Below are 10960 nucleotides of genomic sequence, written 5' to 3'. Positions count from 1 at the left end.
TTCGCACTATATAAAATCAAATAGAAGATCGAGCAGCTTGAACTTTTGACGAAAAACAAATTAAGGAACTTAGGTGTAACAGATATCTTTATTAATAGCAAAGAAAAATATAAGAGTGATTGCTAATTCTATTTCTTGGGCAACAAATACTCAGGCTTCGTCCGATTGCAAGGAGAATTAAAGGGAAGGGAAGTGAAATTTTCATACCTAAAAAGAAACTTTAGTAATCATTTATCCCATGTTATTGCATGAACTACTTAAATTTCTTTCCGTATTTAGTAATGATATATTTTACTTGTAATGTTTATTTTACTTTTTAAATCAAAGGGAATTGAATGCAAAATGAAGTGAAATTTAATAATCAGATATGAAATGATTTGGAGTTAGCGATACAGTCATATGGGATAATGATTACAAAAGTTTCCTTTTTAGGTTTGAAAATTTTCCTTTCCTTCAATTTAAATCCCCTTCCAACCAAACGAAGCCTTTGGTTTAAAAGTAAAATAAAATTTACATGTAAATTATATCATTACTAGATATGGAAAGAATAGTTCATACAATCGCATGTGGTAAATGATTGCAAAAGTTTCTTTTTTAGGTTTGAAAATTTTCACTTCCCTTCCCTTAAATTTCTCTTGCAACCAAACGTAGCCTCAATGAATTATTAAATCTGAAAATGTTTCGACAACAATGCTTTTAGTATTCCTACTCTGGAAGCTAATTCATTTTGGTCACAAAACAAAAAATGAAAATTAAGGACCTTCTAAGAAGCATACTTAAAAAACAAATATTTTTATTTTCCATTTCTTAGGTCCATATGTTACTTTGATTCAGTCTCACACAGTTTGTCTTCAATAAGAACTGTATGTGACATTTTCTCTCTGCAATTTACCTAACTAGTACATAAATGATTTCAAATTAATGACTTTATCAACTAACTAATTTGTACAGATCACAAGAATTCTAATGGCAAGAGTAGCAAAGTCTAGCTCAAACTGATGAAACAAACCTATGAAAAGATGATAAAAATCTTTCATGATAGTTTAGATCTTCAGTACATTTCCTTCTGGATTTTCACCAAGAAGCATGGTGTGTTAGAGGAGGTGACCTGGGCGAAATCTCGCCGTCCATGTCATTCACCTTTTGACATTCATCAATCCATTCACTGTAACTGTACAAATCCAAATCAATCACAAAAGAAAAATAAAAAATTAAGTTGATGGGTTTAAAGGTATGAATGTGAAGAAATGAAGTATAGGGTTTGGTGTCATTAACTCACATATCAATGGGTTCACTTAGATCTGCAAAGTTTAAGATCAATTGAGGTCAGTTTAACAAAAGAATGATATAACAACTCCACAAAGAAATTAAAATAGACAACCTTTACATCTATCAGTTCCACAGATGAACTTCTGTAGGATTTTGTTGGATCTTTCCCTGGCTAACAATCTTGGGCTAATGACCAATCCAAGATAGTAGCTCATTCAATCTTAGGCTACATTTGGTATGCATTCTGGAAATGCATTCTAGGTCGATTTTGCATTCGCGGATGACATAAATAATTGTTTTTATCGTCTGAGAATGCGAAATCGACCAAGAATGCATACTAAACACAGCCTTAATTTCTTAAAATAGGTTCATTTCCCAAGTTGGTTCTTTTTGGTACCCAAAAAACTGCCTATTAACAGACCAGATCAAAGCATTGAGAGTTCTTAAATATCCATGCCACTATTTTGAAAACCACCACAAAAAAAAAAAAAAAAGGCGTACCCTATGCACGAGGCTCAGGCCATTTTGGGGTTTAAGGAGAGTCATAATGTACACAACCTTACTTCGCAGCGAGGCTGTTTCCGACTCGAACCCGAGACCACTAGTTATAGACATCAAAAGAGTACGTTCCAGGTATCTCTAATGCTCTCATCATTCTCTTAGACAATCACCCCCACCACCAAAAAAAAAAAAAAAAAAGGAAAAATGAGAGAGAAAAATTGAATTTCATTAAAACTAAAAAGAGAAGCATACTATTAATGGTAGTGCTGTATCTCTCTTGGCAAATGCTACATGTTAGTTCTCCAATCAGTTCTTTCCTGTCACTGAAACAGAAAAAACAAAGAGGGGGTGATGGATATAAAAGTTTAGTATCTATTATAGGACAATAAAAATACTTCTAACATTGTCAAAGCTCATAGTGTGGCTTCTGCTATCCAGCTTAGATAGGCCTCCAACAAAAAAAAAAAGAGAGGCAAGAAAAGGGCATTGAAACTTACATGGTGCAGTTAACAGATTTTTCATGGTTGCAGAAGGGGCAGTTAAAGACAGACTCAAGCTTGTCCATCCTTTTCTTTGGAGCTGGCTTTGCCCTTGACTTCCTCTTCCCCATATTTGATCTACACACTTCCATATCAAGCTATTCTTCAGTAATTTATCATACTTCACATTAAAGAGATGCACAAAACGTGCCTGTTTGTCACTTTTCTGTCAAGTTATTTCAGAGAGAGAGAGAGAGAGAGAGAGAGATGATGGAATTGCCCCTGGCAAGTCCTTCCCTAATTAGAATTCACTGTTAAGAATCAACTTGATGCGCCATGTTTTCAACTACTTTACTGAAAAAGCTCGGCCTAAGGTTGATTGGCTGAAAATCTAATCTTCTCTAAGGGTGTACGCAGTGCATGAGGCTCCCGCCACTGTGGGGTCTGGGGAGGATCATAATGTATGTAGCAATGAGCAACCGAAAAGAGATATTCGTAAATCAGTGCTTCAAACCCTTCCTATGCAATGATATGTTTCAAACTTTTTGTTTCTATTTGTTGAAAGCTGGACTTGATCAGGAAGAAGGTTTGGTGGAAGAATGGATAAGGGATCGAGTTCTTGGTCAGAGCCTCAGATCCTTTGGACCTTTTAATGATGGAGTTTTTTTTTCATTAAATGTGTTAATTGTGTAATATTTGTTGGTGTTGGAGAAACAACTTTTCCAACTTTCTCTTTGTGATGTGAACAACGCACGAAAATGGTATGTGCAAAATCAACAATATTACAAAAGAAAACAAGTGCATACACAAAGAAGTCAAGAGATTTACGTGGTTCAGCAAAACCGCCTACGTCCACGGAGTGAGATCCAACTTCCACTATATGAATCAAGAGAAAAGAAAAGGGGAAATTGCCTAGATCTACTATATATAAAAAAGATTTACAAAAACGGTAGATGTTAATTATGTTTTACAATCATAACTTGTAATGTTGAAAAGATTTTCCAAATCCCCATATGAGTAAAAGAAGCTTGAGGAATAACCTAAAATACCCCTAGCATGTTTTTTTCTTCCCTCTATATTTTCATTTAAGTTTTCTATTTTTTGTTTTTTATTTTTGATTTTTTCTTCTCCTTCTTCTTTCTCCTCCGCCTCCGACGGAAGAACACCTCCGCCACTAGTTCCCCCCCCCCTTCTCCCTCCACCGTTCCCTGCAACCCCCACCCCACCCTCCTCCCTACAAATCGGTCCGCACTACCTCTACCACCGCCACGGCCACTTCCATCCACCCCTTCATCCCTCTCTTGCACTCAAAACCGTAATGTTCTTATGTTCTGCCTCGCCTGAGTGAACCCTTCGCCATCATCCATCAACGCATGCTTAGATTCATTGAAATTATTCTTCTAATCTAGACGTTTCCTATCGGCTTCACATCTAATCCCCAATCCGTTCTAAATTTTCCCAATTTGCTTGGAAATATCCAAAACCCTCTCTTTATGAGCTTTTGAGAAGGACTTTATTACTTCTCCAAAGTTTTTGTTTATCTTTTTTTTTTTTTTTTTTTTTTTTTCCAGGTAGGGTGATTCAGCATTGATCAGTTTATTCTATTGTTTTTCCATAGGGCATTGTGAAGGGCACATGTCAGGAAGAACTAAAGAAGGTTAAAAATGTAGTTTTTTCCCAAAAAAGCATGTAGTTCAATATGCAGTATTTGCAGCCTATCATCTTAGACAAACTTGCACCCTCATTAGCAAGGAAGGAGAAGCAGATCTCCACAGGCAGCAAGAAATGGTTTCACAGGGCTGAGCGGGGGTGGGGATGCAGGGAAGAGAAGGGTCAAGAATGAGAGGGAGGGAGGAGGTGGATGGCAGTGGTGGTGCGGAGTTGTAGCGGAGGAAGGAGGGAGTGGTTACAGAAATGTTCACCGGAGGAAGGAGAAAAAGAACGAAGGGTAGGATCAATAAAAAACTAAAAAGTTAACAGGTTAAATAAAGGAAAAAAAATTGAAAGAGAAGGATGCTAGGGGTAGTTTAGGATATTCATTTAGTTTTTTTCCTTATATGGGAATTTGGTAAATCTTTTCAACATTGTAACTTGTGACAGTAAAACATAATTTACATCTACCAATTTTGCAAATCTTTTTATTATCTAATAGATCTAGGCAATTTTCCCAAAAGAAAATAGTATAACCCTTGCGATTTGATACCCAAACCCAAGCACCCATCTACACCCTTCTCTCGTCTCCCATTCACTCTACATACCTTCCCCTTGGGTCCTCGCTTAGTCCTTGTACACACGTTGCATCCATGTTGTACCTCTTGGACTCTCACTTGGATCCTCACATCTTGACTCCTCACTTGGATCAACATTACTTTCTACTGTAAACGCCTCTATCCTTTTATAAGACTTCTCTACCTTGTTGTTTCCTCTCTCCTTAAAAAACCACTAATATTCTCTCCTCTACTTTGTTGGGTAAGATTTCACTCTCTCCCCTTAGAGAATACCCACTACACATTTCTTCCAAAGTGTTTATTAGAAGATTCCAACTTGCTTAATGTCTTCAACCACTAACCACGTCCATTTACTTGGAAGACCTAACCTTATTAAAGACTCGACCCTTCCACTTGCTTGTATTGGTTTCATTGTTTAGATATTACCGTATTAGATGGCATTCTTGTGTATGAATTCCAATCTCTATAATGAAATTCTAACACAGGTTTACCAGAGTTTTCATGGTAATAGTACTACCCATGACTGTCCTCAACCTTTTTGCCAACACTACACCCATCGCGCTCCATTGCTCTCCCCCTATTTTCACGAAACCACCCAATCAATACACCACCCATCATCAACACCTGCCCAGCTACAGGCTTACCCATCATCAACACCACCACCCATCACAACAGCCCCAACCACCCATTTTCACAACAAACATCCACCTTGCCACACACCCCCAAATCCTAGCCTAGCCTTTTGCCTTCCTTCTAACACTGTCAAGGGCACTCTTCTTCATGACTCACTATACTCTTTCATATCCTCTTTTGAGTTGAAGGCCTATTCTTATGCTGATTGGGCAGGTGATATTACTGATCGACATTCTACAATGGGCTACTGCTTCTTTCTTGGTGATTCTCTTGTCTCTTAGTATAGTAAAAAACCAAGTGTTGCTCGTTCTAGTACTAAGGCCGCATACGATGCTCTATCTTGTAGATGTAATTTTTTAACTTACCTAGTTATATTGGCTTCTTCAAGATATAGGTGTCACGTTCTCAACCCCGACTCTTAAATGCGTTGGTTTTCTTATTTAATACTGCGAATATCCTTTTCTTTCTTTTAAGCATATGTGAGATGGTTGGGCACGCTGCAAGCTTCTCTGGAGCTAGCAGCTGGGCCCAATGGAAAGGGTGAGATAGGGGGTCATTTCCATAGGGGGTGAGAGAGACAGACTCAGGCTGGCCACAACGCGGGCATCCCTAACCTTTACGCTAAACATATATATCCATCCACGTAGACATGAGAGAGAAAAAAAAATTCCTGTTCTAATCTTCTATCTCCTCCTCCCAGATCATGTAATCTTAGCATGATCGACATGAAAACAGGCAAAGACAACAAAATTGAAAAGGCAAGATAAAAACGGAGATCTGAGCATGTTTAGATTTCCATTTTTACAAACAAAATCATAATCAAATAGGTTCAAACATATCAGATTTAAACCAAAAACACAATAAGCAGACGAACTTAAGGGGATGATATGATCGAAGCAAGAAAAAAACTTTTAGATTATAATGAAAGCAGCAGCGATTCAAGCTCATGCGGCAAACTAACCTTAATTTCGAAATTAAGATAGAAATGGATCGAATAGCAGATTAACTGTAATGAGAAAACTAGTAAACAACAGATTTGACAGTATAAATAGAAGCTCGGAAGAAGGTTACCGAAGTTCCCTTGTTCGCCGGTACAGCTTCGCTTCTTGTAATGTCCAGAAAAGAGATTGAGAATGAAAAACGAGCTCGTAACGACGAAAAACCATAAAAGAGAGAGAAAGAGTGAGAGAGAGCCTAAAAATCTGGGAGCCAATTGCAGTTCACTGCATCCTAGCCGTTAAACCTTCAAATTTTGCAACTAATCATTTTCGTGAAATGACCATAATACCCTTAGGTATTTCCATGCATGTAACTTCTTCACACTTTTTTGTTTGTTTTTGGAGACAGGAGGGGTATCCTCCGACTTTAGGCCGACTAAATCCCCCCTGGGCTCGTACATGACCCCCGCGCCACGCACAAACCGGGTGCTTCTGGGCCCTAGTGAGCCTCAAGCGGGTGGCCCCAAGAAATTATGCATTGGCGAAGGTTAACTTCTTCACACTTTCATTGTGAGAGAGTGGGAAAAGGATGGGGCACCGTTAAGGGTGTCAAATGGGACGGTTCTCGGAATTCGGGATGGGTCTGTACCGGTACAGGTACCGGTACCAAAGGTGTCAGTCCCAGTATCGTCCCATTTAATTAACGGGACCAAACCTAGGTCCCAGTCCCGATTATCAATGGGACGGGACTGTACTGATTCTTAAACGGTTCTAAGCATGGTAGGAAAAGGGAGAAGAACTTTAATGGTTTCTAATGAGATGGTTTAATTAGTAGTGTTGTTGATCTTTTAACTATTATGAGATCTAAGGTATTCCATACTTTTGAAAGTAATTTAGAATACAAAACCATGATGAATTGAATTTCGTGGTTTTACTTCTTCAAATCACACATAAGCTTCTCAAAACGACGACTAAGAATTTATAAGGAAGAAATAAACAAGTCCATATACAGTTTTAGTGCTATCACAAAACAAATTTATAGAAATAGAAACTGAAGATCTATAAGTTAAAACCTCCATAAGAGAAAATGTCACCCAAATACATCAAACTTCAGTCATAAAACTTGATCGAAAGAACATGAAATATACCCTTTGAAAGGGTATTGATAATTCTAGTCCCATCCGATACCTAACCGGTATTTTGGTACTGGTCTCATTGGGAATCCCGTCCCATTTATTATTCGATACCAAAATCAGATCCCAGTACCATTCCGTTTATTATTGGGATGATCCGTTACCGGGTTTTAGCGGGATGGTTCCCAGTTCTGGTCCCAAATTGACACCCTTAGGAACCGCAGCACGCTGGGCGAATGCCCACCCTATGTGTATCCCTCTCCCCTCTCATGGAAAAGGACCACTCTGCCCCTTTCATCTCACCCTACTAGCCTACCCCTTCCATTGGGCAAGGGCACCTTACTTCGACAAAAACTGGCTGCTGCCCAGGTTGCAGTCATGTTTTTGCCCCAATTATATGTGCCGATTTGGAATTCGAAAGGGTATTTTAGAAAATACTATAATCTAAGTGGGTATTTGTGAACCCAAAAGGGAAAGGAAATATTTCAAATTTCCGCCAACAATTGGGGGCAGTAGGAACATGGGTTGCAACCAAATTTTTTTCATCGTACCTGGAGTGGGTGGCGTGCCAACCCTCTCCAGAGATAATTTAGTATTAAAATTTCTACAAAAAAAAAATTAGCATTGAAATATAAAGAGAAATTTCCTTCTCACTCACGGTGAATCATAAATCTTCCTCCTTTTATTGCCCTTAAAGAGTCCTGGCAAAACGCAATGAAGACAATAAATCTTCACTAGGGGTGCCATGGAACCAGGTTTTTTAATTATCCAGCCCCATCTTAGCTTAGGCCTAGCCTAGCTTGAAGTCAGGTTAACATATCTCAGCTCAGGTTCAACCCAACCTAATTCAGCCTTGATTGACCCATAGTTGTGGGTCGGGCTGGGATGAGCTTAGACTCAGGTCTCAGCCAAGGCATTGTCCAATTCAGGCCTGGAAATCTTTGCCTTGACCCAGCCCATGGGCTGAAAAGCACAGCCCAGGTCCTATTGGGCTTAGGGCAGGCTTGGGCTCATAGGGCAAACTTGCACCCCTAAGTCTATGTGAAAGCCAGTTGGTCTATATATGCTTGATATTTTATAATAATAACAATTATTTTCTTCAAAATTTATTAAAAAACGAATCTAAAAAAGACAGAGAGAAAACATCCAAACAAGAAGAAATCTATCATAAGCATGCATCAAATAATTTTTGAAAATTCTATCAGAAATAAATTTAAAAAATACTAAAATATTTTCAATGCAAATAATGATGACAAAATATCATGCTGGAGAATAACACACCCAATAGCAATTACTACTAAAATAGGGAATTTTAAAATTACTTGATGCCTAAAATTATAAGAATATAATTTTGCACTAATTCAAGTAATTTCTATCAAAATAAAATCTAATATCGATGAAATTATGAAGATAATTTTTGCTAAAATTTATGAATAAAATAATGATTAAATTTGGATGAAAATGACCTTAAACAACTAGACATTATGGGCTTAATGTATCTTATGATCAAAACTTGCATGATAAATAGTGCAAAAATAATTTAAGTTATGCAGAATTTTTTTTTTTTTTTTGTGTGTGTGGAAAAAAGAGCTTTATTATGAAAATGTGAAAGTTCATGGCTGAGGATTACATAGATCAACAAGCCATGAATCGGAAATGGGCCACACCATCATACACATCACCGATAGAACTTCTTTTTAGAAGAGAGAAAATCTAAAAAACATAGGGTTTTGGGGCGTGCATACCTTAGGAGAAGTTAAGAATAACCTCTAGCTTGTAGTAGAACTCTATGGGGAATGAGTATTATGTATAGCTGTATCTTCCAATGAATGTTTTGCAATTAGAATCACTCAAATCTATTGGATATTAAGTAAAATATGATCAATTGAATCCAATGATATCAACAATATGTGATGTAGCCAAAACCAATAAGAGAAGAGCTTAATCCTTGTTTTCCAAGATTTAGAATGTTTAATGATTGTAGATAAAATCATGGTCAAGGTGAGAAATTTGATGCAATTTGGAATAAAAAAGCCCCAAGAAAACTCCCTCTCGTGTTGTGCGCGAGCTTATTCTTTGTGTTTTGCTATTAATGTTCAATCTTTGGCGACAGCCCATCAGGTGTTCAATGAAATGCTTAAACATTCTAAAATAATGAACATATTTTAACCAAACATTTATTCGAAGAGTAAGGTTGCTCCATTGCAACCTAGTGGTCGCAGGTTCGAATTGAGAAACAACCTCTCCGTGAAAGCGGATACATTATGACCCTCTCCAGACCCCACAGTGGCGGGAACCTTGTGCACTGGGTACCCCCTTCTATGTATTCAAACAATGTTCACATTCTCAGTTAAGAATGCATTATGCATTTGCAGAATGACAATGAGAATGCAAATTCTTAGAATGGGAATGTATCCCAAACATCGCCTAAGTCTATTAGGGTGGCTAGTTTTTGTAACTTATCTCTCTTTATTTGTTTGCTTTTTATTTATTTTACTAAAGATGACTGTAATAATAAATAAAGGTGTGAGTGTGTGACCCCATGATATCCACCTCTCCATTTCCATGTAATGCTTTCCTTATTTATAATTGGGAAAAGGTTTTTTGAGCCCATGGTGAAGGCAATGCAATGCGTATTTTTTTTCTTTCAAATAGGGTGTCCGGACCTTCGCCCATATAGTCCCCCAAGCACACACATATGCCCCTACCCATGTACAATGGGTCAACATCGAATCCTATGAAACCATAGAAGCCGTGGGGCTGGCCACAAGGGGGGGTAAAGGAGTCGAACTCAGGACAAACCAAATGAAAAGCCAAAATAAACCAAATATATTGGAATTTGCAAATGACCGAAACTGAAGAATAAAAAAAAATTGGCTTTTCACGTTAAGTTTTTAATAGAGAAATGTTCTCTGTCCGAAAACACGACCTACGCCAACACTTATTGTGCCTATCTCTCTCCTCTCCTAAATAATGGCAAAGATGTCTTTTCACACGGGGAGGAGAGAGATAGACTCTAGGAGGACATGTTCCCTAACATAGTTCTTTTCCCTTTTTTAATATTTGGAAAATCAAATCCGAACAATTAACAAATTGATAGAAGACCAATAAGAGACCTTTAAGAAAACCTGATAAAAAACCTAAGACCGACTGAACCAAAACCGGTTCAAATGAAATCTCACCTTAACGATTCGGATTGGAGGGGCACATGCATAAAACTGATTTAGACTGAACTGATCATTTGATGCCCCATAATCATGGTTTTTGGTATTGGTATCTAATTGATATGTATCGTATCGATATTGATACCAATATCATTAAGGATCCATATCAGACGATTTTTCTCTCAAAGATATTGACACTCTACCAATTCTTTTCTATTTTTACCCTCTATTCATAATGTAACAATGATCCGTATTGGTCTTAGACAAAATCATTATCTTTTTGTTTTTTTTTTCTAAAATCATGTCTATACTACATGGATTATGATACATTTTTAAGGAAAAAGTACAGTAACCGGTTGTGTAGCTCTTGCATCTAGACTTAGGAGTGCACAAAATTACCGTTTCACCCCATGGAAATCAAAAAATTCCATCCATGTTGATGCCCACCTGCACCGCCGCACGTTCTCATTGCCCGTGCTGGTGCACCGGCTACAGGCCCAGATAGGTAGATAGCGATGTCTTACCCAACTTCATATACATAAAAACCTCTTAAGCAAATATTTTGTTTTGAAATTGAAGAAAACATTGGGGTATTTTCGGAAAATTACCATTTTA

At 37.7% G+C, this 10960-nt stretch overlaps 1 protein-coding gene across 1 annotated transcript; it reads right to left on the bottom strand.

Moving 5' to 3' along the window:
- Window positions 1-929: 929 nt before the first annotated feature.
- LOC122646457 (transcription elongation factor 1 homolog) lies at window positions 930-6211 on the bottom strand. Its single transcript, XM_043840019.1, has 5 exons — window positions 6182-6211; window positions 2268-2387; window positions 2023-2093; window positions 1280-1301; window positions 930-1171 (listed from the first exon to the last, which is right to left on the bottom strand). Exons 2-5 carry the CDS (start codon window positions 2378-2380, stop codon window positions 1075-1077), a joined length of 303 nt encoding a protein of 100 aa, XP_043695954.1. The 5' UTR covers window positions 2381-2387; window positions 6182-6211; the 3' UTR covers window positions 930-1074.
- Window positions 6212-10960: the final 4749 nt, after the last annotated feature.

This window comes from Telopea speciosissima, chromosome 11, assembly GCF_018873765.1.
Source record: "Telopea speciosissima isolate NSW1024214 ecotype Mountain lineage chromosome 11, Tspe_v1, whole genome shotgun sequence".
In the NCBI taxonomy this organism is placed as follows: Eukaryota; Viridiplantae; Streptophyta; class Magnoliopsida; order Proteales; family Proteaceae; genus Telopea; species Telopea speciosissima.
Note: the sequence above shows the minus strand (reverse complement) of the source record. Positions and strands in the feature narration are given on the sequence as shown.

What these genes read in the sequence shown, in the direction of transcription:
- LOC122646457 (XM_043840019.1), bottom strand. Translation starts at nt 2,380, where the DNA reads ATGGGGAAGAGGAAGTCAAGGGCAAAGCCAGCTCCAAAGAAAAGGATG. An exon ending in AAATCTGTTAACTGCACCAT is followed by an intron (nt 2,094 to 2,267) that starts GTAAGTTTCAAT and finishes TTTCTGTTTCAG; the next exon opens with TGACAGGAAAGAACTGATTG. An exon ending in ATACAGCACTACCATTAATA is followed by an intron (nt 1,302 to 2,022) that starts GTATGCTTCTCT and finishes TAAACTTTGCAG; the next exon opens with ATCTAAGTGAACCCATTGAT.